At 55.6% G+C, this 26,826-nt stretch overlaps 1 protein-coding gene across 7 annotated transcripts in view; it reads left to right on the forward strand.

Moving 5' to 3' along the window:
• Positions 1-25,884, forward strand: part of NOS1 (nitric oxide synthase 1) — a 94,076-nt gene extending 68,192 nt beyond the window's left edge. For 6 of the 7 annotated variants that reach the window (XM_051633946.1, XM_051633950.1, XM_051633949.1 and 3 more), the window contains exons 10-29: positions 407-581; positions 1,031-1,132; positions 1,868-2,062; positions 3,148-3,233; positions 6,548-6,692; positions 7,108-7,212; positions 7,557-7,615; positions 10,713-10,829; positions 11,059-11,233; positions 11,664-11,802; positions 12,883-12,961; positions 13,465-13,658; positions 14,273-14,442; positions 14,669-14,879; positions 15,560-15,647; positions 16,045-16,166; positions 16,646-16,794; positions 17,401-17,595; positions 18,260-18,378; positions 19,497-25,884. In XM_051633946.1, the coding sequence (XP_051489906.1) occupies positions 407-581; positions 1,031-1,132; positions 1,868-2,062; positions 3,148-3,233; positions 6,548-6,692; positions 7,108-7,212; positions 7,557-7,615; positions 10,713-10,829; positions 11,059-11,233; positions 11,664-11,802; positions 12,883-12,961; positions 13,465-13,658; positions 14,273-14,442; positions 14,669-14,879; positions 15,560-15,647; positions 16,045-16,166; positions 16,646-16,794; positions 17,401-17,595; positions 18,260-18,378; positions 19,497-19,512 (2,641 nt within the window). In that variant the 3' untranslated portion in view covers positions 19,513-25,884. Of the gene's footprint in view, positions 1-406; positions 582-1,030; positions 1,133-1,867; positions 2,063-3,147; positions 3,234-6,547; positions 6,693-7,107; positions 7,213-7,556; positions 7,616-10,712; positions 10,830-11,058; positions 11,234-11,663; positions 11,803-12,882; positions 12,962-13,464; positions 13,659-14,272; positions 14,443-14,668; positions 14,880-15,559; positions 15,648-16,044; positions 16,167-16,645; positions 16,795-17,400; positions 17,596-18,259; positions 18,383-19,496 lie in introns of those variants that run through there. The other variant, XM_051633952.1, reaches the window with a different exon arrangement.
• Positions 25,885-26,826: the final 942 nt, after the last annotated feature.

Below are 26,826 nucleotides of genomic sequence, written 5' to 3' on the forward strand. Positions count from 1 at the left end.
GAGTAAAGAGTAAGCCCCAAAACTGCCCGAGGGATCAGCAGGACTCTGCTCCTCTGGTTGCACCCTCAGCCATCTCCTGGGCTTTGCCTCTCCTTGTTGTGGCTTGGGTGGTTGACCCAGGACCCTCTCCCAGGTCTTCCCTCCACTCCAGTGTAAAGCTGACAGAACCTGGAGGTGGAAAGCAAGTGGTGTCCTTGTCTCAGGGCTGGTGTCCCTTTCTTGGATGCCTCCCAGGCCTTAGTTCACCCTGTATCACCTCTTCTCCTGATGTATCACCTCCCCTAAGAGGAGCTATTGCCTCCAGGAGCTGTTCCACTCACGTGTCCCTCAGCCTGGTAGCAAAGTTGCCTCCTCCATTCCCCTTCCTGAGGACGGGTGAGCAACCAGCCCTGTTGTGTCCCACCAGGTTTGAATGGTTCAAGGACCTGGGCCTGAAGTGGTATGGATTGCCAGCAGTGTCCAACATGCTCCTTGAGATTGGTGGCTTGGAGTTTTCTGCCTGCCCCTTCAGTGGCTGGTACATGGGGACAGAGATTGGGGTCCGGGACTACTGTGACAACTCTCGTTACAACATACTGGAGGTAATTCCCTCTCCTCGAGGTGACCAGGCCCTCCTGGGGTGCAGTGGGTGGGTGGGAAGTCACTGGGGAGCAGACAGGACACTGGGAGAGTGTTGCCTTGGGTGGGGGAAAACAGGACATCCGAGTCTCCTTTAGACAGAGCAGCTATGTTCTCCTGGAGCTCCTGGCGTGATGGGCTGGCAATTTTGTTGTGTCCTATGGGGGCCAGATGGTATCACAGAGGTGTCAGGGTTCCAAGGGAGCTCTGAAGATCATCAGCAAGCATAATGCCTATTGAGTTGCCCATGGACTTCTCAAAGGATCTTATGGATCATCAGGCACTTGGTCATGTGCTTGATTGAGGTCAAGTGGGAAGACGTAGTGGAGCTGAGAGGATGCTGAGGCACTTGGTGACTCCTCAAGGACATACCTGCTCATGGGGACCCTCCTTCTACCATGTTTTGTTACAGCAAGTGGCCAAAAAAATGAATCTGGATATGAGGAAAACTTCATCCCTGTGGAAGGACCAGGCCCTGGTGGAGATCAACATTGCTGTTCTGTACAGCTTCCAGGTACCTGAGTGGAAGGACTCTGTTGTGTTTGGATCAGGCTTGAGGGACACAAATAGTGGATGGGATGAGACATTTGCCCAAGGACAACGGCAGCAGCTGGAATTGTGGTCCTAGTTTTGGGCTGTTCCAGGAGCCTACAGTGAAACTTAATATTCTCCATGTCCTGGATGTTGGAAAGACATTCCTACCAGCATCTGAGCTCTGCTGGTCCAGAGGGAGTGTCCCAGGGGGGCCAGATCCAGCCCTTCTGTCCCATCCATGAGGCAAGAACTGGCCCAGGTTCTTCTGCCTTAAAGGTTGCAGAACTAGTCCTTGGCAAGCCAACCTGGGAGGCTGGAAGTCCTTCCCAGAGCTGGATCAGAATTGCTCCTTGAGTTGTTCAAGCCATGAAGGAGTTCCCCAGGGGGCTGAGCAGGAGATGCTCCATCCTGCTCATGTCATCTTAGTCTTTACTTGGCCCATGGCAAAGAGCAGGAGGAACAGCCATCAGTTTGGGAAGGACAAGGGAAGGTCCTCACCCCTGGAAAATGGCACTGCTCAGTGACTGTGCTCTTTGGGAAGACCAGAGTCAGCAGCCACCCAGTGTCATCTCCAAGGGTACAGCCCTGTGAGACCAGAGGAGTGAGGCACATTTGAGTCAAAAAAGCTCCAAGTGTAAAAATTTTGGCTTTCACCTTCTGGGGAGTCTTGACCTGTTCAGTCATTGCTGGCTCTGCTCTCTTCTCCCTCCAACAGAGCGACAAGGTGACCATCGTGGACCACCACTCAGCCACAGAGTCCTTCATCAAGCACATGGAGAACGAGTACCGGTGCCGTGGAGGCTGTCCTGCTGACTGGGTGTGGATTGTCCCACCCATGTCTGGAAGCATCACCCCAGTTTTCCATCAGGAAATGCTCAACTACCGTCTCACACCCTCCTTTGAGTACCAGGTAGGTTCTGCAGCCCACCTTGCACACCCCCAGGAGCAGGGCTGGCAGCTGGGGTTCAGATGATGCAGGAAGGAGAGGGAGCCCATCTAACCCCTTCCTTGAGGTGGTGAAGTCCTTGAAGAAGCATAATTCATGGTTCCTCCTAGCGTGGTGCAATAACCCCCTGGATGTTGCCCCTTTCCCCGGGGGGAAGTGGCTTTTTGCTCTTCTGTGGAAACGTGGGACATGCTGAGGCTCCAAGGAGCTTTTCCCTTTGGAAGTGCCTAATTTGGCACTTTGATGGGTGGGTTGAGGAATGACCTGGTGGTCACCGTATCCCTCCAGCCTGCAGATTTGAGTGGACAGCTCCTGCCAGCTTGGGGATCCAACAGGTTGCTGGGTGGTCTCCTGCCCAGCAGACCAGCAGCAGGCTGGAAGGTTGGTGCTGGCACGTTGGTGCTGGAATATTTAACACTTCAGACCACGAGTAAAAGGGCCCGAAGCAAACACGCCCTCATTAACCAACCATCCCTGCTCCTGTGGTTTTCACACAATGTGACCTTTAGTCAAGAGCCCTTGAGGAACAATCACAAAGCAGGAGCAGTCTGTTCATTTCCAGAACGGATCCACCGGGAACCCCGATGGTTCCTGGCCCTGATTCCAGGCAGCTGCCTGCCAGGGCATGGAATTAGCTTCTGTGTGCTTGGTCCTTGCTTCAACTGCTTCTCCTTCCCCAAGGGCCTCTTGAGGGAAAGAACCAAACCTGTGGATTGGGGAAGGTTCCCATCACCTTCTGGCGTTGCCTGCCTCCTATTTGCTCCTCAGTTATTAAAGCCCATCTCACTGGTGAGAAACCATTTGGCCAGATGCTGCTCCAAGGCAGCAAGGTTTGATTATATTGCAGTTTTTCTGGCCATGTTTCATTGTCCAACTGCCCCAAGAAAGCCACGGGGCTCCGAGGATCAGGGAGCTGTCCAGGAGATAAGAGAGGTCAGCAAGTTCTCCCCATCATGACCAGAGGAGCCCCAGGCTGAGTGCTGGGGATGCAGCACTTCTTGAAGCTCTGAGCACTCCCCACCAGCCACTGCTGCTCTTCTCTCTTCCAGCCTGACCCCTGGAACACCCATGTCTGGAAAGGAGTCAACGGGACTCCCACCAAAAAGAGGGCCATTGGCTTTAAGAAGTTAGCAAAGTAAGTACCACCAGGCTCTGAGAAGCTGTGGGGCTGGTCCTGCTTGGGGGCACCTCTGCTCTGCAGTTTGATGGAGCATCCCTACAGATGTCTGCAAACTGATGGGTTGTGAGCCTGGAGCTCAGGCTTGAGGTGCCAAGAGGGACATTTGGAGCTGCTGGCAGTGCTCTCAGCACCCTATGAAACCACCAAAAGGTGTGTGACCAGGTCAGTACTGGTTGTCACTTTCAGTATCTTCTCCCAAGCTGGTTCATTCTCCAGCAAGGTGGTTTTCAACGCTCAGGAATGGCTTTCTCTTTTCTGAGGGGGGGGCTGTTCCTGCTTGCACAGTCTCCTGGGGCAGGAAAATCACCCATCACTGCCCAGGGCCATGTTGGCACCAGCCAGATGGAACTGGTGCACCTGTTTCTCTTTCTCTCACTGGCTTTTTAGCTACTTGAGGAGCACTTGTCTCCAGGGTGTGTCTAAAGCTTCAACCACCCACTTAGAGACAGGAATGAGGAATCTCCCTAGAGGCAGCAGATGGATCAGGGCTGAGTTGGGGTCCACACATCATCCCAGTTGACCCCTAGTAATGGGCCATGGGGCTCTTCTCCCCTGCCAAAGCTCCTGGTCAGCAGGGGTGTAGGAATGAAGACTAATTTGGACTTTTTGGCTGATCCTGGCCGGAATGTCTCTCCCATGGGCCACTGACAGAGAGGTTTTTGTAGGAGCTGCTGGGCCCAGCACAGCAGAGCCCTGGACCAAGACCAGGGGAGGCTGGGGCTGCCCAGGTGTCCATGGCCAGGTGGCCTCATGCTGTTCACAGCATCTCCCTGTGCCTCGGTTTCCCCAAGTCCCCACTCTCAGTGGTTCCCACTCTTCATTGTCACCTTCTGGGACCTGTTTTCCGTGGTGCATCCATAGACATGAGCAGCAGCTGAGGAACATGCTCCTCAGGCTGACAGTGGTGCTGGGTCCTGAGCTGCAGCTCCAGGGCTGCTGGAGACCACAGGAAGATTAATTGAGCCATTGAGTTAGAAGAAACAATGCTCTGATTTGTGTGTGTGATTGAGCAATGATTTTATAAACATGTGAGCACGGCAGGTAATTAAAAACAAACAGAAAAATCTCCATTGTTGGGGGGTGTGTGTGTTGGGGGGGGAGAATTATTTTTGTAAGTCACCAGTAATTCTGCCTGGATCTGGGCTCAGCAGCTGAAGCAGGGGCAGGTCCAGCCCAGCAGCCCTGAGTGTGGCACTTGGCACTGCTGGTGGCACCAGGTCCCTGCCTGCTCAGCCAGGCTGAGCTGGTTCTGCCCAGAGCAGAGCACCCAAACCCTGCCCATCCTGCCCCTTCCCTCCCCTGGGGACACTGTGAGCCAGGGCACAGGGGACACTGCCCTCATGGGAAAAGCAAAGGGACAGCAAAAAACCCTGAGGCTGCTTTCAGCAAGGGAGGGGAGCTGCCCAGAGGAGGCAGGACATTCCTGGTGGGGCTTCTACCTCTTCTTTCCTCCCCGTTTTTTTTGGTCCCCAAGGGAGTTTCCAAACCTAGAGCATTTCTGCCCTCTTTGGCAGGAGGGGCAGGGGGAAGCCAGGCTTCTCTTCTCCTGCCAGTGCAACCAGTCCAGCTGCCACCTCCATCCCCCAGAGCTCATCTGAAGGGGATGCAGGAGTCCTCCTGACCTTGATCCATCCAGCTGATCACCCCATCAAAGCTGATCCAGCAGCTCTTACACTTGCAAAGGTCTCAGAGAGACTTTGTGCTCTTTCAGCCCCACCAAAACCACCCCTTCCTACTGCAGGACAGCAGCCTGCAGCCAGACCACCCTCTCTGCTGGCCCAGTTTAAAGGTTTGATGGTTCATTTAGAAGAGGTTGAAGATACTGGGCTGGTGGGAGGTGTCCCTGCCCATGCAGGGGGGTTGGAACTCGATGATTTTTAAGGTTCCTTCCAACCCAGACCGTTCCATGGTTCTGCATTTGGGAAGAATCATGTTGATGTCTAAATTCTGTGACTAAGAACAGCCCTAAAATAATAACCCTGTTGCACTGGGCTGTGTGCCCCACTGTGCCATCCAAAGCTGTCTGATGGCAGCCCCTCTTGTCCCCCATCGCTGTGCTCCTCCTGGTGCCAACCCATCCAGCAGCATTAGGGGAGATAAGGAGCTGGTATTTCATAGAATCACCAGCCCAGGCTGCTCCAAGCCCCATCCAACCTGCCCTTCAACACTGCCAGGGATGGGGCAGCCACAGCTTCCCTGGGCAACCTGGGCCAGGGTCTCACCACCCTCACAGCAAAGAATTTCCTCCTAGTGTTTAACCTCAATCTCCCCTCTTCCAGTTTTGATCCATTCCCCCTCATCCCACCCCTCCCTGCCCTTGTCCCAAGCCCCTCCCCAGCTTTCCTGGAGCCCCTTCAGGCACTGGAAGCTGCTCTAAGGTCTCCCTGGAGCCTTCTCTTCTCCAGGCTGAACACCCCAACTCTCCCAGCCTGGCTCCAGAGCAGAGCTGCTCCAGCCCTCAGGTCATCTGATCATTTCTGGTGCTGCACCCCCTTGGCCAGGATTAGAGAGGGTGGTGACCTCTCTGGGCCCCTCTGCCCTGCTGGCAGAGCTGAGTCAGTGGGGAAAACTGGATCAAACACATCCAGTCCCACTTGGAAGCACAGGAGGCACCCAGGTAGACACAGCCCTGCAAAGGCACCCATGAACATGCAGCCTTCCAGCCTCAGGAGGGCAGTTCCTCTGAGACAAGGTTGTAGTGATGCTGGAGTGCACATCAGAGGGACCACAGCCAGCCTGGGCTGACCTGCTCAGTGTCTCAGGGCCTTGTGTGGGATGGGAGGAGCTGGACACTGCTGCTCACCTAGGACACCTCCTGCAGAAAGGCAGCCAGGTGGGGCTTCAAGACCTGAAGAGATGGAGGAGCCACTGCTCCTCTCATAGCCTGGACTCTGGTTGGGCTCCAGCTTTTCCTTTGAGGTCCATCTGGTCCCTGCCTTCAGGGAGTGCTGCCCCTGATTCTTCTGCTTCTCTGTCCCTGCAGAAAGACCAGCTTTAGACTTGGTTTAGCATTTTCCTCATACCCCCTCAGGTATTCCAGCTCCGTGTTCAGGCCCCCCCTCCCCCTTTCCAGTCTTCCTCTTTGACAAGTCAAGATGAACATCCTCTTCCATAGCTTCCATCTCTGGCCTATAACCACCACAAAGTGATGCTGCAGCTTTCCAGGCAGGTTCCTCATCTAATAATGAATAAAACAGTGTGAACAGACAGGGCTAGAGGCTCTGACAAGGAACCAGGCTCTCTCAACGGGTTTGATTCTTGCTTCCCAGAGCTGTGAAGTTCTCAGCCAAGCTGATGGGACAGGCCATGGCCAAGAGGGTCAAAGCAACCATCCTGTATGCCACCGAGACCGGGAAGTCGCAGGTCTACGCAAAAACCCTGTGTGAGATCTTCAAACATGCCTTTGATGCCAAGGTACTGCCCTAGCTCCCGGGCCCTGCATGGTTGTATCTGCATCTGGGTGGCCCAAGCACTCCATGGCCACTGGAAAATCCAGGGCTCAAGGCATGGGCAGCTGCCAAGGGTGTTCAGAAGCTCCACAGATGTGGCCTCGTGGGTCTGGATCGCAGCCTGCCCACCAATAGCATTTCCAGCTGATGTTCCTGACATTCCTTGTGGGCCACACCTGTCTTCTGCCTCTCAAGTGGTAGCCCCATGGCTTGGCCGTGTCCCTTGAGACTTTTGTTGTCACCCTTCCTACGTGGAGATCTCTGCCAGTGCACGGGCTTGGAGTCAGCAAGGAGATGCTGCTCTCCTCTGGGGTCCATCCCAGGGCTGGTGGTGGAGGTTCCCACCAAGGGCCACTTGCTAAGATCTCTGTCCCTCCCAGGTGATGTCCATGGATGAGTATGACATTGTGCACCTCGAGCATGAAACCATGGTCCTGGTGGTCACAAGCACCTTTGGCAATGGAGACCCCCCTGAGAACGGAGAGGTAGGACGGTGCCCAGGGATGGCTGTGGCTGGGACACGGGCAGGAGAGAGGTGGTGGGGAACAGGGGAAGAACATCTTCTGCTTGCTCAGCCTGAGCTGGAATGGCCCCAAAAGGGTCCAGGTCTTGTGGGATACCTGGTGATACCTCCAGCCCTCTGGAATGGGGGTGTCCTTCATCGTGTGGAGCTGATGTCAGGGTCACACCAGAGGTGGCAGCCGTGGCTGAGGAGCTACCACCTCCTCCAGCCCTGTGCAAGCAGAGGGCAGAGCTGCAGCCCAGGCTTTGCTCATGGTTCCCTTTCCTGCAGAGTCTGATCAACCTCTTTGAAATGTCTGTTCTGCAGAAATTTGGCTGCGCATTGATGGAGATGAAGAATCCCAACTCCAACCTGGAGGAGAGGAAGTAAGAGCACCCCCAACCCCTTCCCTTCCCACTCACAACCCCAGCAAGGAAACCTGCTTCTCCACTCTCCTCCTCCCGAGAGGGTGAAATCCTCATGCAGGTTTCAAGTCTGCAGAGGTCCAAGGGATGAGACCTGCCTGGAGAACCAGGGGATGGAGGAGATGGAGGTCCTAGGGAGGACAAAAGCTCTGAGTCAGTCATGCCTGTGGACCCCAGCTGGCATTTTAAAGCTTCTCTTTTCAGCTCCATGGGGCAGGAATCTGTGAAGAAAACCCAAACAGAGCAGGAATTCCCCCCCAAATCACCAAATCTGAGAGCTGGGGCTGTCCAGGGAACACCAAAATAGTAAGACTTGGAGGTAGAAGGGAGTTCCCAGCTACACGGGTGTGGGTGGGGGAGGCCTTGAGAACCCAATTCAACCTCTTGCCTTGTGTGGGAGGGAAAATAAGAAGTGTTCCAAATTCTGGCTGGGATGTTGGTGAGGGTGAGGCTGGGACTGCTGTCTTGGAGACAGGGTCTGGGATTTTGGAACCCCCCCCCCACCGTGGGTGGGAGATGAGAGCAGCCAGCAAAGTGTTAATTATTGAGGGCTCCTCTTCTTTTAGCTCTTCAGTGCATTTTGGGACACTGGGACACTGCTCTGGAGTCTCTCTGGAGTTAAAGCAGAGACGCTCGTCACTGGCAGGAGCCTGCTCGTTAATTAAGGCAGAATTAGCACTGGTTGGAGGTACAAGGGGATTGGACCACCTAGATTTTCCGTAGAGATGTGATGAGCACCACCAGGCAGGGCAAGGACCCAGCTGTACCTCTCCAAAGTGGTCTCCTTGCTGTGCAGACAAGTCATCTGCTGGATCCCTGCAGGTTTCATCAGCCCCCAACCCATGAGGTTCTTAATGGTTCTCGTGCCTTAATCATAGAATCACAGGGGTAGGAAGGGACCTCTGAGGATCATCAAGTCCAACCTCCCTGCTGCAGGAACACCTAGGGAAGATCAGACAGGAACGTGTCCAGACGGGTCTTGAAAGTCCCCAGAGAAGGAGACTCCACAACCTCTCTGGGCAGCTGTCACCACGGGACACGTCTGGATGGAGATGGGGCATTCTGAGGGTGGTTCTCACCCCGAGGAGCTTGACTTCTGGGGGCTGGGTTGGTGCAACACTGGGTCAGGTGTGGAGGTGCAACCTGTGGCAAGGAGGACAAAAGCACCTGAGCTGGGTGCTGCCTGACCCAGTCACCTCTAAGCGTGATTGAAGGGACTGGCAGGAGTTTGCAAGAGCCAGGACAGGTTGTGGCTGAGTTCACCTCCCAGGAGAAGTGGTGAGAGTGCTGGAAACTGTGACCTGAGAGGACAGATCCAAAGGGTTAGAGCTATTTTATCTGGAGGAGAGGAGACAGGAAGGCAGTGAGGCAGCAGACCTCACGGAGGGAAAAGGGGATTGCAGAGGCAGAGGGAATAAATCCCTCCCTGTGTCCCCCCCAGACAGGCCAGGAGGTCGTGGCTCCGGGTGGTAGGAAGAGGTGCTGATGTGAAGCATGAAAAGCAGCTTCTGCAGTGAGAAAAGGTGACCTGGAGGAGACTGCCTGGGGAAGAGGTGCAGAGCAGCCTGGTGTCTACAGGGAAGGGGTGGGCAGAGCAGCTCCTGCCCCTGCACCCCAGGGGCTCCCAGCTCCACGTCCACCAGGGGAAGCTGAGGGTGGCTGAGCCCCTGCAGAGGGGTTGGTGGCCTCTCTAAGTGTCTTGAGGAGCCTCTTAGGGCACTGTGGTCATCCCACTCTGACCACAGCCCAGAGGTTTTGCTGTGGTTTTGTATTTGGTTCCTTCTCTCCTCCAGGAAGGGTTTTCCAAGGGTTTCCTGAAGCATTCAGGCACCATTCCTGTCTAAGGACTTGCTGTCCAAAGGTAGCCCATCCTTCTGCAGCCAGACTCCTCCCAGTGGTGTGCAGTGACAGGACAAGGGGCAGTGGGCACAAACTGGAGCACAGGAGGTTTAACCTAAATATAAGAAAATACTTCTTTCCTGTGAGGGTGACAGAGCCCTGGGACAGGCTGCCCAGAGAGGCTGTGGAGTCTCCTTCTCTGGAGACTTTCCATCTGGACATGTTCCCGTGGGATCTGCTCTAGGGGGATCCTGCTCCAGCAAGGGGCTGGACTAGATGATCTCCAGAGGTCCTTGCCCTACAGTTCTGTGATTCTGTGATCTCCTGCCCAAGGACCTGTTCATTTCAGCAAGAGCTGCTGGTGTCCCAACCTTGAGCCCTTGAACTTCTTTCCTGTGAGGGCGACAGAGCCCTGGGACAGGCTGCCCAGAGAGGTTGTGGAGTCTCCTTCTCTGGAGACTTTCCAGACCTGTCTGGATGCCTTTCTGAGGGATCTGCCCTAGTTTTGGTCCTGCTCTGGCAGGGGGGTTGGACTCGATGGTCTTTGGAGGTCCCTTCCAACCCCTGGCAGCCTGTGATTCTGTGTGCAGGAGCTCTGCTCTGACTCATCCCCACCCCACTGCCTCACTGCTCCCGCAGTATATTTAGAAACTCTTGTGTAGAGCAATTTTTGAAGATGGTTCCATTCAGAAATACTTCTGCTGTTGTCAGGTTTTCTTCTCCTCTCCCCTCCCCCCTCCTCATCCCCTCTTCTCTCGCTCCTTTCTGGTGGTTTGGTTTTGGTGGATTTTTTTGCTTCCTATGAATGAAAAACCCCTTCAGAACATCCTTTCAGACACATTCCCAACCATGTGTGACCCAACTTTGTGTGCCACCAGGGAAAAAGGACAGGTAAAGCCAAAGGTGATGTCAGCAACGCACCTCTGGGGGACAACGTGGTGGCCAACATCTGGGTTCACCCACTGGAAGGTGACTGGAGGACCTCATGGAGGAGACCACATCCATCTGGGGGGCTGCAACACAGGGGCTGCTGTGGCTTCCCCCTGGGAGGGGGCACATTTCTCTGCTCCCCTCACTGCTCTCAGTGCCTGCTCATGAAATACTGAGCCCTGAGCTTGACCCCATTCTGGTTTGGTCACCTCCAGTGGACACCCAGCCGGGTGGGGACCACACGTGCCCCTGTCACTGTTGTGATACTTGGTGCTGTTGCTCTTCACAGGAGCTACAAGGTCCGTTTCAACAGCGTCTCCTCGTATTCGGACGCACGGAAGTCCTCAGGTGATGGCCCTGACTCCAGGGACAACTTTGAGAGCACAGGACCTCTGGCTAATGTCAGGTGAGTGGGATAGGAGTGGGGAGACAGTGATGTCTTGTGGAGAAGGGTCAGAGCAGGAGCTGGTGCTGCACAGAGCCCCGTTCTCCTACCCCTTCTTTCTTCCCTAGCACACGACATGGTTTTGCAACATGTAGATCCTTCCACTCTCCCTCATGGCCGTGGGGGTGCAGGATGGAGATGCTGGTGTCCCTCCCAGCTCTGTAGTCACAGCTGTGCCACCTCTCTGCAGGTTCTCTGTGTTTGGGCTGGGATCTCGTGCTTACCCCCATTTCTGCGCCTTCGCCCGGGCGGTGGACACCCTCCTGGAGGAGCTGGGTGGAGAGAGGATCCTCCGCATGGGAGAAGGGGATGAGCTCTGTGGCCAGGAGGAGTCCTTCAGGACCTGGGCCAAGAAGGTCTTCAAGGTAACCCTGGAGTCCCTTGTGCTCCGGGGAGGAGCAGGGGGAAGAAGGACACAGGGACAGAACAAAGCTGCTGGTTAGAGCTGGACCAAAATCCAGCCTCACCTTCCCTACACTGGGACACACGTCCATCACCCTGGCCCACAATAAGGAGGTTCTCCATATTCTGGTGGAGCTGACACCCTGGTCTGTGCTGACTGCCAGAGGGTGAGCACTGTGTGGAATTCCTGGCTTATCCCAGATCCCTGGGGGAGGAGGACACCATGAGCCACCCCTGTGGCCACTAGTATAGCCCTACACCATCGGGGCCACCGCCATCGGGGCCACCTCCCTGTGTGATGGCTGAGATGGGGTGGGACAAGGTGGGTCATGGGGCAGGGTTGGGAAGCCCAGGGGCAGGGGGGAGATGCCTGAGGGGCTGGTGGTGCTGCAGGCAGCGTGTGACGTGTTCTGCGTGGGGGACGACGTCAACATCGAGAAAGCAAACAACTCCCTCATCAGCAACGACCGGAGCTGGAAGAGGAGCAAGTTCCGCCTCACCTACGTGGCTGAAGCCCCTGAACTCACACAAGGTATGAAGATGGGGCCACCCTGGAAGGCTCTAGGTGTGGGGCAGGTGGAGGAGAAGACACAGTGGGCTCAAGTAGGGGCAAAGGGGACAAATCTCCTTATTCTGTATTAAATTCCCAGCGTTTCAGTCTTGCTTTTCCCCTCCATCGTGTGCCAGAGGAGCAGTTTGTGAAGGTCCCAGGCCCCACTGGCTGGTCCCTGCCTGTATCTGTGGCCAAGATGTTGGGCTCTGATCTGATCTCCCTCCTCCTGACCCTATTTTTGAAGCCAAACCCTGAAAACCTGGGAGCTGTCCAAGCTCTTTGGCCGAGAGCCGCTCAGCCGAGCGCTGCGGCGCCAAGGCAGGTCCAGCCCCGTGGACACCTGGCTCCTCAGCATGGCTCCTGCAGCTGAGGAACCATCACACTCCTCAGCCCTTCCCAAATTTGGGCTTTTTGCTCCCAACCAGGTGGTTCTGGCAGCAAGAGGTGCACAGCCACACATGAGGGCACGTCCCTGTGCCTCATGGGGGTGGTATCCGAGTCCTCCTCAGTCACCAACGGAAGGGACACGTGTTTGGCTCCCTCCTGGGGTCTCTGATCCCCCAGGCCACTCCAAGGAGACCTTAGAGCACCTTCCAGTGCCTGAAGGGGCTCCAGGAAAGCTGGGGAGGGACTTGGGACAAGGGCAGGGAGTGAAAGGACAAGGGGAAAGGGATTAAAACTGGAAGAGGGAGATTGAGGTTGGACATGAGAAGGAAATTCTTTGCTGTGAGGGTGGTGAGACCCTGGCCCAGGCTGCCCAGGGAAGCTGTGGCTGCCCCATCCCTGGCAGTGTTGAAGGGCAGGTTGGATGGGGCTTGGAGCAACCTGGGCTGGTCGGAGGTGTCCCTGCCCATGCAGGGGGTTGGGATTGGATGGAAGATCCCTTCCCACCCAAACCAGTCTGAAATTCTATGACTCTATGAGATGGAGGCAGGAGGGTGGTGGAGTCCACGGTCAAGGGCTGAATCCTCAGCAGCAGCTGACAGCCCTTCCAAGGCTGCAGCCACCTTCCTTGGCCGTGCTCTGCTGGGCTGCCCCACCAGCTCCTCTCCTCCACAGGACTCTACAGCATCCACAAAAAACGTGTCTACGCCGCCCGGCTCATCACGCGCCAGAACCTGCAGAGCCCAAAGTCCAGGTAGGAGATGAGGCTGCCCTGGGACCTGTGGGAGCTGAAGATGCTGGTGGTGCCCCCGTGCCCACAGTGCTGCCAATGCCCCTTGTCACCCAAATGTCCCATGGCCACCACCCTTGTGCAAATGACCACCAAGCCACCGCCTTAACCCAGCAGAAGGTGTTTCCTGCCTTCTTACACCATGAATGAACCTGCTGGTTGTAGGGAGGAGAAGGTGGGTGGCTGCACTTGTGGGGTGGGAGGACACGTGCAAAGAAAGGACAGAAGTGCTGGAGCAAGAGGTCAGAGTGGATTTCCCCTTTAAAAAGTCCCCGAGGGTGAATCAGCAGTGAGCTGAGGTGATCACTGCAGTGTCCTTTCTAGGTCCCATGCTGTGACTTTGGTGACGTTCTCAGCAGAGCACCAGGGCTTGGATGTGCCACCACAGGAGCTCTGGAGGCCTGAGCTCAGCAGCTCTCTGAAGGACACCCCCAAAACACATCTTGCTTTTTATCCCTTCCCTGTAGTCGCTTGACCATCTTCCTGCGCCTCCACACCAACGGACACCAGGAGCTGCAGTACCTGCCTGGGGACCACCTGGGTGTTTTTCCAGGGAACCATGAGGACCTGGTCAATGCCCTGATTGACAGGCTTGAAGATGCCCCTCCAGCCAACCAGCTGGTGAAGGTGGAGCTCCTGGAGGAGAGGAGCACAGCTCTAGGTAAGCAGGGCCACGTCTATGTACAGGTGGCCTCTCTCTTCCTCACCCATCCCTTGTAGCTCCTCAGGGAGGTAGGTGGCCCCCAGGAGAAATGACTTCCCATCTCACTGGTGCATTCACCTGGGCTGGGAGCACCTCCTTCAACCTTCTTGTGCCCAGAACCATTGAGTTTGGGGTGCAGAGCAAGGGTTTGAGGGGTGAGCAGGGCCCTGGGGAGATGTTTGCTTGTTCTTCAGAAGAATGGAAGGTGTTCATATTCTCATGGGAGAAGTAATGTCTAGGACTGGAAAGAAGACTTAAGGGATCTTGGTGGACCATCCCAACACTATTTCAGGGATAAGTCTGCCACCCTTCTGCCATGCCCAGTGTAACAGGAGATGGAAACCAGCATTAACTCAGAGTGACCAGGGCTGAAGGTGGTGGAGTGTCAGGCTCATATTTGTCCTCACTAGACAGCATCTCACTTGTAGCATGAGGACATCTTGTTGATTCTGCTTTCCATCTCTTCATCATTCACTGTCTTGGAGCTGATAAGAGGAATGAATCAAGGATTTGTCCACCTTGGCTCCTGTACTGAGCTGATCCTGTGGTTGTGCTGAATTCCCTCCTGGCAGGTGTCATCAGCAACTGGACAGACGAGAACCGTGTCCCACCATGCACCATCTTCCAGGCTTTTAAGTACTATCTGGACATCACCACCCCTCCCACCCCCCTGCTGCTGCAGCAGTTTGCTTTGTTGGCCACCAGTGACAAGGAGAAGAAACGTCTGCAGGTCCTTAGCAAGGTAAAGTCTCCAACCTCAGGTTCCTCAAGGCCCTGGGGGCAACCACAACCCCAGGGCATTTTCATTCCACCCTGTTGTTGAGCCGAGTCTCAGTCCCATGACACCAGGGTCCTGCTTCCTTCCCTGCCACCCACCCATAGCCCTGGTGGGATGTCATATGGGGCACCTGGCTTGGAAGAGGTGGATGCTGCAGTGATCTCCTCCCTCCCTCTTTCCCTGGCTGCAGGGCTTGCAGGAATACGAGGAATGGAAGTGGTCCAAGAACCCCACCATCGTGGAGGTGCTGGAGGAGTTCCCCTCAGTGCAGATGCCCTCCACGCTGCTGCTCACACAGCTCCCCCTCCTCCAGCCACGCTACTACTCCATCAGTTCCTCCCCAGAGATGTACCCAGGCGAGGTCCACCTCACCGTGGCCGTGGTCTCCTACCGCACAAGAGGTACCATGTTCACCCAAGGGCTCAGGGGAGACAGGCTTGGTGTGGAGGGCAGGGAAAAACAATGAGCACATGGGCAACACCACAAGGTCTTGGGCAGAGGGGGGTTATTTTAAAGCCTTTCTACAGTGAGTAGATTCCTTCCACCCATGGTACTGATGTCCCATGTCATGGAGAAGGACCACCCATCGAAGGGCAGTGTATGGCAGAGATGCCAGACCTGGGTCAGATACCAGCAACCAACCAGCCATGGTGGCTCCAAGCTCCACTTGGGATCATTTGTTTGCCCACACCAAGGTCCACACAGCCCTGTCACCCTTGCAGCAGGCAGGACACAGGGGAAGACACTGGTCATTCATCTGGGGCTGCCATGGAGGGCTTGTGTCTGGAAGCACCACAGCATGATGCTGCAGCTCCCAAAGAGGACCAGAGAGAAGCTGGGTGCTTCCTACATAGGGTGGAGGTTCAGCTGTCCCAGGGTTGGGTGCCGGGTGAACTTGGGTAGGTCCACAGATGAACTCAAGTGCCAAACTTCTCCCAAGTTCATGGGGGATGGATGCAGAGATACCAAAGGTTTCAGTGAGGTGCACATGTGGAAAGTAGCAGGGAGGGCTTCAGAAAGGAGAGCAACTGGAAGAGCTGGCTGGTGTGTCAAGTACAGACCTCCTGTTGTCCCCTCCTAGATGGAGAAGGACCAATCCACCATGGAGTCTGCTCCTCTTGGCTCAATCGGATACAGAGGGATGAAGTGGTGCCCTGCTTTGTAAGAGGGTGAGTGGCCCATGCAAGGGTGGAAAAGGTGGGGTGAGCCCCTGTGGCTCCCCACAGCCCCCTGGTAGGAGGAGCTCGTTGCCCTCAGTTCTTCTTTGAGAAGCACTGCAGGGGGGTGTCCAACCTCCTGCCTGGGCTGCCCCAGTAGAAGCAAGAGGCTCCTCGAATATGTCCTGAGTGCAGGCTTGGAGCTCCAGCCCAGAATCCCAAAACAAACTCCATGAAAAGCCTCCTGTGAAACTGTGGGTCCCTCTCAGGTGCAGCTCTGTGCTAAAACGGCCTCTTCTGGGATCTCACCTTCTTTCCTACCCCTTCCTCTCCGGGTGGTGTCTCAGCTTGCCGTGGGCAGAGGTGAGGGCTGGAACACCTTGCCAGGCTTTAACTGGTGTCTTCCCAGGGCTCCCGGGTTCCACCTGCCCCAGGACCCACAGGTTCCCTGCATCCTCATCGGCCCCGGCACCGGCATCGCCCCTTTCCGCAGCTTCTGGCAACAGAGGCTTTTTGAGATCCAGCACAAAGGTGGGTCCATGTTTAATCCTCCTCCTGCTCACCCCAAGAAGCACTTGGGAACCCTGGGCTGCTGGCACGGGGTGTCCAATCTCCTGTCCTGTCCTGTCCCGAGGTCCAGTCCAGAGTCCCAAAACAAACTCCACGAAAACCCTCCTGTGAAACCCTCCTTTTCTGATGGCAGGACCAGAAGTGCTGATGTTGGGGTTTAAAGGTCATTGAACGCCAATCGACATGAAGCAGACATTTCTCACTGGTCATTTTTTACCAGTGAGGGGGAAAAAAGAATTTCATTTCTCCCCCAAACCTGGCACAAGAACCACTTCTGTGGCACCAGCCACTTACTGGTTTCTCTCTCTCCCAGTTTGTCCAGGCAAGGCTCCTGGCTGGAAGTCTTGTGCTGGACTTGCTGGCAGATCTGGAGGGTGGAGGCTTGCAGAAAGGGGGTATTGGTGGTCCCCGGGCTGACTGCTTCCCCACCTCTCCCCCAGGTCTGAAGCCTTGTCCTATGGTCCTGGTGTTTGGCTGCCGACAGTCCAGGATTGACCACATCTACAAAGAGGAGACCCTCTTTGCCAAAACCCAAGGTGTCTTCAGAGAGCTGTACACAGCCTACTCCCGGGAACCAGACAAACCAAAGGTGGGTGGTGGGCACTGCTCAGGTCCTGCTGGGCAGCCCTGGATGGCCTTGGCCAGCTGGTACATCCTGAAAGTGCCGGTTCCTTGACATGGCCGTGGTGGTTCACGCTCTGGGGGTGCTCTGGTTGGACGTGTGCAGGATGGTGCCCTTCCCAGGGGACATCCCCCTTCCCTGCTCCAGCCTGCATGTGTCCCACACCACTCAGGCTTTGCCCTGGGGGGCTCCAGCCATCCTTACCAGGGAGCAGATGAGGAGGAGAAAGGCCTGTCCTCCCAAGCAGGGAGGCAAGGAGGGATGTCACCAGGTGGGTTAGCCCAGAACCAGCACAAACATCTGGGTTAAATCCCCACCACCACCTGAAGAGGCCTGGCACTGGGAGACACGGTGAAGGGGTGAAAATCTGAGAGCTTTGCTGCTTCCCCCCCATCTCTTTCCCATCGTTGTGGGTGCTGTGGGGTGCAGACGTGCTCCCCCAAAGAGGTGGTGGTGTTGCTCTGCTGCCTTCAGGGCAGCTGGTGCACCCCACGCTGGCCAGAGCTGGCTGCTGGCTGGGGCTGAGAAGCTGTAGCTGATCCCAGCTCCCACCTCCTCCTCCTCCTCCCTCAGAAATACGTGCAAGACGTGCTCCAGGAGCAGCTGGCCCAAACCGTGTTCAAGGCGCTGAAGGAACAAGGAGGCCACATCTACGTCTGCGGGGATGTCACCATGGCTGGGGATGTCCTCAAGACCATCCAGGGCATCGTCAGGCAGCAGGGCCAGCTGTCGGTGGAGGAGGCTGGTGCCTTCATCAGCAAGCTGAGGGTGAGCAGGCTCTGCAGCACCAGGCACTGACCCAGCTCCTGCCACGGGCGCTGCACCTGCTGCCTCCTGCTGCACAACGGGCAGCACCCAGGAGCTGGGTGCTCGGGGTAGGGGGGGGATTGCAGCTCCCACCCAGGCTGCCTGCACCCAGGCAAGGTCGGGAGGGGGATCTTCCACAGCTTTGGGTGCAACTTGGCATGCTAGGCTCCCGTCAGGTTGGAACAGGAGCCTGAGGGATGACGGGTGCTTGAACTGCTCTGCTTCTGCCCAGGAGGACAACTCAGCCCCGCTGCTGTGGGACCTACCCCCATGTCCCCCCCACTCCAGCCAAGGGCCACCTTTTCAGCTGGTCTGCAAGCAAAAGTTCTCACACACAGGCCGACCTGGAGCTGCTTGTCCCCCCCTTGCTAGCCAGGCAGTCCTGGGTCACCAGCAGTCGAGGAGGTCTCATTCTCCCAGCAGCTCCACCGCTGCCCCACAGCATGACCTGAGGAAGGTCATTTCACCTCCCTGCTTGTCCCCTCTGCCCTGCCTGTCCCACCCGTCCCTCCCTGTCACAGCCCCCCAGGGCACTCCCTGCCCACAGCAGGAGACAGCTGGTGCTGCAGCCAGGCTGAGGGGTGGGAATCCTCCCTCTCCTCCCCTCTCCCACCCCGTCTTCCAGGATGACAGCCGGTACCACGAGGATATTTTCGGAGTCACCCTGCGGACCTACGAAGTAACGAACCGCCTGAGGTCTGAGTCCATCGCCTTCATTGAGGAGAGCAAGAAAGACACGGATGAGTGAGTCCACACGGTTCCTTTTAACCCCCCACAGCTGCCTCCAGCCCTGGGGTGGGGAGGGAGCTCGTGAACTTCTGCACCCCTGGGTGCAGAGGCTGGGAAAAGGGGGTTGATTCTTGCCCTGGAAGCAGGGGGGGGAGATGCTGCCTGGAAGTTGCTCTGAAATGGCTGTCACCTCACTAGGGACAAATCCCCCTTCTTTGGGGTTATTGTACCCAGGTCCTCAGACCCACCCATCCCCACCAAACCCTGATGCTGAGCAGAAGGCTCCTGCCCCCTGCCAGCCTCCACTCCCAGGCCTGGAAGGTTTGCAGGATCCATGGGGAAGGGGGGAGCTCTCCCCAGCTCCACTGCCAGCTGAGGAGGTCCTGGCTGGCTCCAGGGGTCCAGGCAGCAGGTACCCACAGTGGGAGAGGCCTCCAGGCTGCTCCAGACTTTTCTTTCCACTGTTGTAAAAAACAACCACAGGAAGTGAAAAAAAACACCCCAGCACCTTGACATTTGCTGTGTTTGTTTCTGCTCCACCATGTCCTGCCATTTGCTCAGCTGTGTCTCGGTGGGATTTTCCCTGGCTGAGCAGAAGGATTATTTAGGATATTATTTAGAATAAAGGATGAGTGGCTGCACGGATCATAGAACCATAGAATGGATCAGGTTGGAAGGGACCTTAAGACCATCAAGGTCCCAACCCCCCTGCACGGGCAGGGACACCTCCCACCAGCCCAGGCTGCTCCAAGCCCCATCCAACCTGCCCTTCAACACTGCCAGGGATGGGGCAGCCACAGCTTCCCTGGGCAACCTGGGCTCCTTATCCTGGTCTCCAGCAGCCCGGGGTCCAATCCCTTCCCTACACTCCTGGCTGATCCAGAAGGAGGTTTCCCAGCATCCCTGAAGCTTGCTAGGAATTTTTCTCCCCCACAGTACATACTCTGGGGTCTGCCCTGTATACACTGTGCCTCAGTTTCCCACCTCTAGGTAGGGACAAGGGTTACTGACCTGCCCACCCCCCCCCAGCTGCAAGGAGCTCTGTAAATTCCTTCTGCAACACTGTCCCTCGGGAAGTCCCAATGTCCCCACTGCTCCTTTGAAGTCCAACCTTTCTCCCCTTTCCCTTGCAGGGTTTTCTGCTCCTAACTGGACCCTCCGCCCCAAGGGGATGCCAAACCAGTCCCAGCACCTGCTGCCCCCTCCAGCTGGAGGGCACTGGGTTTTGTATTTCACGGACACGGTGGCTCCTTTTCCTGGGGGAACTGCCCATGGAAGCGCTCTGTCTCTCGTCCTGTTGTTGTGTCCTGATGATGATGATGATGATGAATTTGATTTCCTTTTCTTCCTCTTTCTCTTGCTCTCTCTCTCGTCCTGTGGCAGTTTCTTTTCACCCCCTTTCCCTGGATTTCCCCACTGAAGTACGATGGCTTTATAACCTGCAGTGGCTCTTCCCAGAACCTCACGTTTCTCCTCCTTCTCACGAGGGCATTTTGCAGCTGCATGAATTCACCACCTTTGTGATCATCTGTGGTTTTGGTGTTTTGGGGGAGCACAGAGGTGGCAGGGGCTGGGCAGTGGCTTGGTCTTGTTGCTTGACCAGAGCTGGGGGTTGTCGTCCCCCCCCACTCCCAGATTCCCCCTTTGCCCAGCTCCAGGCTTGCCTGAATCCTTGCATTTTTGTGGCTTTCCTTTGGACCCGGGCAGAGCTGGGCACATGCCCGAGGCTGGGGGCAGGTGATTTGCAATGCCCTGTGCCTGTGAACTTTGTCCATCCCCCAGCAGTGTGGGTACAAGTGAGTGTTTTGACCCCCAGGGTGGGATGTCTCTGATTCACATGTCAGGATTTCTCCTAAATGGACCCTGTGCTGTGTTTGCCTCCTCCTCTGCTCCCCATAACCCTCCCCATGACCCCCTCCTTTTGCTCAGCCCCCATTTTTGCTGGCATGAAAGCCCACCCCCACAGAGGAGCCAAGCACCAAGCACACAGGTTGGTGTGTATGCTGAGGAAGAAGTGATGGCAACCCCTGCTGCTTGGCCAGGCTGTCCTCCAGACAGAGGTACAGGAGATGTGTGATCTGCAGCCACGATGCTGGTGGGATTGAGGGACCAGCTGCATCCCAGAGCTGTGCACGCTGCCAATGTGTGAACCTTCTCCCAGGTGAGACTGGCAAGGACGGGAGAGAAGAGGCTCCAACCCTGGCTGCAAGAGGCACGAAGCCTATTTGGGAGGCAGCACTTGAAGGGTTACTGTGGCTCCTACTCCTTAGTGAGGACCAACCGAGGACTCATGAAAGCCCAGAGAGCATCAGCTCCACCTTAGGGCAATCTCCTGAGCAGTTCTGGGACAGCAGACCTCAGCCACGTCCACACCTTCAGGAGCAGAAAGTGCCAGCAGGGAGTGACCTGCCTGCCAAGAGCAATACAAGTGGCACCTCGGTGGCAAAGCAGCTCCCTCCTCAGGCTCTGCACCATCTGCCGGGACATCTCCTGTGAGGAGGGAGGTGAGATCAGCTGCAAAGATGCTGGTGTGATTCTGAGCTCTGACACGCTCACACCTCAGCCCTGCTACCAAAACCTGGCCCCACAAGCAATCTGTTGACACGGTCACAGGAAGGGATCAGTCCCTTGAGCAGAGACGAGCTCTCCGCGAGGTAAAGCAAGACTGACCTTGTGTGTCCTTCCTCCTTCTCCTCCCTTCCTCGCCCTGAAGAAGGTTTGTCCTCCCTCAGTGCCAGGATGAGGACAGCAGGACTTGGCTGCAGCTCTTGTGGGAGGCAGGCTGACACGTTGAGTGGGTCAATGCTGATCTGCTCCTCCTGCCCCTGCTCTGCTGAACCGGGCGCTGATGGAGCACAGCACCTGCCCTGCTGACAGCAGAGGGTTTGTCCAGGAGCTGTAAGGAGGAGCTTGCTTTCAGAGGCCTAAGATTTGCTGTCCTAAGCCAAAGTCAGAACAAAAGGAGCTGCAGGAGGTTTGTTGTTCCTGGCCCCAGGCTCTGCAGTGAACCCCATCCTCAGCCAGGACCTCCTGTCCTTTCCTGCTGCTTGGCTGCCCACATCTCCCTCTGCTCTGACCAACTCCTGCAACGCTGACTCCAGGAGTGCTTGAAGCAGCTCCAGCCCAAAACCCAGGAGAAAAAGACCTCCAGAAGCTGGGAGAATTTGAGATCCAACTCTCAGTTGTGCTGGTCCCAGCAGAGCATCCAGCCTGGAGCAGGGATGTGGAATGAAGAAATGCTGCCACGGTGTGGACGGAGCCCGGCGCGCTGGGGAACCTGCTGCAAGGGCAGGTTTGTGTCACTGCCTGAGGGCTTGGTGACATGGAGGTTGAGAGCAGGACGAAGGGCAGCCCCTGGCCCACCTCTGTGGGTTGTGCCCTAACCCCAGGGCAGGCAGAGGGATGGGGGAGCTGGGCTCCTTTGCCCCTGGGGTGTGTGGATTTGGGCAGAGGTCCTGGTTGTGGCAGCCCCAGAGCTGTGAGCCTCCAGCATGGCCCCCACCCCCAGCCCTGTGGCTGCAGTAACACAGCTAAAAGAATATAATAAATCATTAAACTCATCCCCTTCCTTCGGGAAATTCAGTTCTGGCTCCAGACTTTGTGCTCTGGTCCTCCAGAAGGAGTGCTGCAACCTGGAGAGGAGGCACTGCCCACAGAAATGTCCTTGTCTTCGTCCTCTTTCCAGCTCATCCTGTGTTGCTGGCAACTAATTTTCTCCTGTCCTGCCTTCTGCCTGTGTTGGTTTAACATCTCCCATCTGGAAGTCATGTTGCTGCTGCAGTCTGTGCCTGGGATGAACTGGCCTGCTTCTCCTGCACCCCAAAGCTTGTCACCTCCACCTGCCCCTTCCACCCGAGCTACCAGTGACATCAGGGGGAAACACAGCAAAGGGCCCAGGGGCCTCTGGTGGGATCTCCAGGGGGGTCTGTGCAGGGCAGGCAGCCAAAGCCCCCTCAAGTTCAACAGGCATCGGGTAGGTGAGTCCTTCAGGGCCCTTTGGAAGGGAAACTGTGTGTTCTGAGGCCAGCCTGCCTGCCTGGCCTTGGAGAAGAAGCATCCTCCCTGCCGTGGAGGTCCATGAAGGCAAATCTGTCCCCCAGGGCTCCAGCTTCTCCTCCCTCTGCCTGAGAAGGATGGTTCCCTCCTCACAAGCTGCACTGCTGGGAATTTTGATTCATCCTATTTTGTCGGAGCCAGTCTCAGACCCCTTACCTTCTCCTTCATCCCTCTCCCCTGCAGGGGCTTTGCACTCCCCTCCAGCTTCATTTTCTCCCACAGCAAAGGGGGAAATAAACGGACGGGCCCGCTTTACCATTCCAGAAATGTGGCTCTTTCACCAGTTGTCTCAGCTCTGCTCACCTCAGTGTGACACTTCTGATGCGTGGGTGTAGCTACAATTCTCTCTGGGCATGCAGAAACAGCAGAGAACAAGGTGGGGTCTGCACAGACCAGTGCCAAGAGCTTCTTGGGGGTGTCATGCGTGGAGGGTCGTGCCCCTCGGGCACTGGGGTCACAAATCTGTCACCTCTGGGTCCCTGCTGCCCGTCCAGGCTTCTGCAGCAGGGGGATATTGGACCTGATGGACACCCAGCCTGATCCAACTTCCAGGCCCCTCTCCTGGAGGATGTCCACATCCTTTCTGCCACAGCTCAGCTCCTTTTCACTCCCCAGGGATTTAACATGAAGAGGCTTTTCTCTAAACAGATTCCATTTTCAAGACACCGTGAAGTGAGGGTTGTTGTTGGTTTGGGGTTTTTGTTCCTCCAAGATTTTAAGTCCTAGGTTTTTCAAATGTCCACAGAATGTTACATATGAACCTGAAAACTCCTGGACACTGGTTCTCCAGTTTTCCAACCTGCTGTGTCCACTAGCAGGGAAAAACAATCTGTTCATTCAGTGCAAGAGCATCTACTGCCTGTGCTGTTGATGACTTCAAAGGTTTCACCTCTCCAGAAGGACTGCCTGGGAGTCTGCTGTTCTTCTGCTTACAAGAGACAGCAGGAAAATAATGAGACCACTGCCATCAAGAGTCATCTCAAAGGTGACACCTCCAGGACTGTTGCTGGGTGGGCCTGAGTTGGTTGCCCTAGAGGAACCAAGTCAGTCACATTCATGCCAGCCAGAGCAACGGGGGCTGAGTTTGGGCTGGCCATGCTCCCTGTCCTGTGCCTACACGTCCCCAGGGGCAAGGAGGGGACTCTGTTCACACCCAGAGCAGTGTGAGGCAACGTGTCCATGCATGACTGGCTAACTTACAGTTGTGTCCTGAGCAGCCGTGGTGGAGAAGAGGAGATGGGAAGAGACAGGAGCTGCATGAAACTGTGTCCAGCCTGGGCTTGCTCTGATAGTTCCTTTACCATTAGTGTATGATGCCTCTCGCCCCATTCCAGGCTGGATCCCAGGCTCCATCCACCATTTCCCCCTGGAGATCCCTCCTTTCTCCTCCTCAGCCCAGCCAAAAGGTGCAGGGAGCTGCTCAGCAAGGTGGGTGCTGGGGTGGCCATGGACTCGCAGCACCTTGTGCTGGGAGGAGACCGTTGCCCCAGGGTTGCCCTCCCTTCCTGCTCTCTCCAGAGATGCTCCTAGCACAGAGAACTGGGGGCTGCCTTCATTTTACAGGTGGTGGGCCAGTTCCCCCTGGGATAACTGAGGGCAAACTTCCAGCCCTGCTTGAGTTGTGCTCTGCAAGTGAAGTCCCAGGGATGGGGTTTCAGAGGGGAACAGGGGGGGTGCAGGGTCAGAGTGTGGGTGCAGAGTGGACACCACCTCCTGCAAGCACCACAGGTCTGTGAACACCTGCCAGGTTCTGGAGACCATGCCTGTATTCAGATGCTTTGGGGAAAGGGTGTGTTTGTGCTTGAAGCTTCATGGACTTGCACCAAACCCAAGCCCAAGCTGCTGCCTCCTGACATGACCATTGCAGTCCTGATTTGTACCTGGGGGGAAAAGCTGCCGAGAGTTCCCAGCATGTTTGGGAAGGAGAATCTGGTGCTCAAAACGAAATTTTGTTCCTTCTTTCACTGGGGACCAGTTCCCAGCTTCTGAATTGCTCTGATAACTTTGCAGTGGTGTTGATAGCTCCAGAGGGGAGCACAGCCCCTTCACACAACAGATGGAGACACATATTCAGGGCCGCTCAGCTTCACCACAATCCTGCCTTTGCTACAACCATTTCTTCTGCTATAACAGGAGGAGCAAAACTTGGTTTGAAAACTCCATTCTCCAACTCAGATCAAATCAATCTGGAGTCTGAGCCTCCCCAGATACCAAATGTCTCCCCCACCCACCAGCTTCGGGGGCCTTGGGGATTCCAGCAGCTTGCAGGATCAGGCTTTCTCAGCAGCAGCAATTCCACAACTGCTGTATTTCTGAGTGTGTCAATCTGCACTTGCCTGCCACGTGTGGCTCTGGTGGTCCATTTGAAATCTCCCCTCAACAGGGAGATCTGAGCTCTAGCTTCTTCCACCTGGCTGTGTGTGTGTGTCCCAGGAAATCAGGGGAGCTGGGGCAAGCTAATGAGATTGCTGCTTTAAAGCACTTGGTTCCAGAAGTAAACCAGACCTGACCAGAGGTTGAAATTGGCTTGGTTTTTCACATGGGTCCATGGGCAACTCATGAAATACTTCAGCAGATCCTCCTGCTGTGCCAGGAATGAAGTAGACAAGGAACTCTTGGCCTCCACCCCGACAGAGGTTTGGCTGTGTTGGAAGTCTGAGCCATGGAAATCACAGGAAAAAAAAACAAAAACAAGAAAGCAGCTTGTGACTTCACAGCTGTGGGTTGTTTGGCAGGGACAGCTCCTCCCTGCCAGGGCTGCTGCTTTCCTGCCCAACCCATTCATGTCCCAACCTGGCCAGATTTCAGGCAGGAAGAAAACACCTCCCGAGCAAGAAAATCCAACCTGTGAGCCTTGCCTGGAGAATCCCTCCTTGAGCAGGAGTCCCCAGGTCAAGGCTTTGCAGCTACTCCTCATTCCCAGGGCAAAACACCAGGAGCTTCTCTTGTCAGGGAAGAAACTTGAGGAGCTTTTGTGGGGCTGCAGAAGATCAGAAGCTCAGAGCTGAGCCTCCTGCACAGCCTGCTCACAGCATCTGGGGCTGGGTCAGACATCAGCCTTCCAGGGACCTTCTAAATACTTTCCAAAATGTAAAGCCTCAACACTGCCAAAGCTGATCCAAAAGAGCATCTGATTTGGGGCTTCTTGTTGCTTTGTTTTCATGCCTTGGCTCTGGGTGGGTGAGGAAAGCAAACAAAAGGGTTTATCACATTGTTTGGGGCAACACTGAAGATTGTGTCACCGGGATAATCACTGAGGGAGGATTTCAGATTTTCCAAGGGCAACAGAACTGCCTTAATGTCTATTCAAAAAGAGGCATCAGTGCTACTGGCTTCTGAACCTGCTTTTTTATTTTCCTGTCCGTGTGGTTGTGGCAAGGAATCATGTCTTAACCAGATCTTCACAGTCCTGGACAGGATTTCCAGAAACAGATGTTGTTTCAGCATCTCCTCCTGCCCAGCATTGAAGTGATGGCTTTGAAGCCAACGAAATTCAATGCAAAAGTTCTGCTTTGCCAGAAGGGTAGAAAACAAGCAAATGGCCACGATTCCCAAGGTTAAACCTGCTCTGCTGCCTTGAGATGCCTTCAAAAAATAAAAACCACAACCAACCAACCGACCCTGGGACTTGCGTGCTGAGAAGAGCTTGAGAACAGCTCCCCTGGTCTGCAGCAACATTCCCAGCTCTCCCAGAGTCTGTGCAGTTCCCAGGATGAGCAGAGCAGGGTGACTTTCAGCCCGGGCTCTTGGCTTTTCAGCTTGCCTGTAGTGAGAAGCACGAGTCCTGCCAGCTGCCCAGGGAATTTGATATTCAGTGCCAATTAATTTTTTTGTAACAGGAACAGGGATTTAATCCCTCGGTTCCCTTAGGCACCTTGGAAAAGCTTGAGCCTCCAAGGTTGGGGTGGAAATGTCTTTTTTCTGGTGGCCTTCTTTTGTTTTTTCCTGAAGAGCAGCTGTGCCAAGATGAGGAAGGGGACCAGCCTGAGAAGTGCAGCAGCTTTGGGGCAGGCACCTCCCCACTTTTGCATTGCAGAGGTCTTCTAAACTCCTTGGACATGGGGAAATGCTGCTCTGCTAGATGGGACTCCAGCCTCTGGCTGCTCTCTGGTCCTCCTGCTCCTCCTCCCCTCCCTCCCCTCAGCACCTCCACATGTCACTGTGCCTTCATTTGGTTTCTCAAACGATGCCATGATTCAAGACTGGCACTTTGTCTTTATGCTCACTTTGCATCCCATAAGACAGGTTTGTTTGGGGTTTGTTTTGGGTTTTTTTTGGGGGGTGTAGCTTCTTTTGTAGCTTTTCGTGTGGTCCTAAGGTAGGTTCCTTCTGAGGAGTAAAGGGGTGGGGACAGTGGGAGGAGGTGTAGATGATCATGCCAGTGCTTGAAGCGGTCAGGAACGTGGT

This window comes from Apus apus, chromosome 16 (assembly GCF_020740795.1).
Source record: "Apus apus isolate bApuApu2 chromosome 16, bApuApu2.pri.cur, whole genome shotgun sequence".
NCBI classification, from domain to species: Eukaryota; Metazoa; Chordata; class Aves; order Apodiformes; family Apodidae; genus Apus; species Apus apus.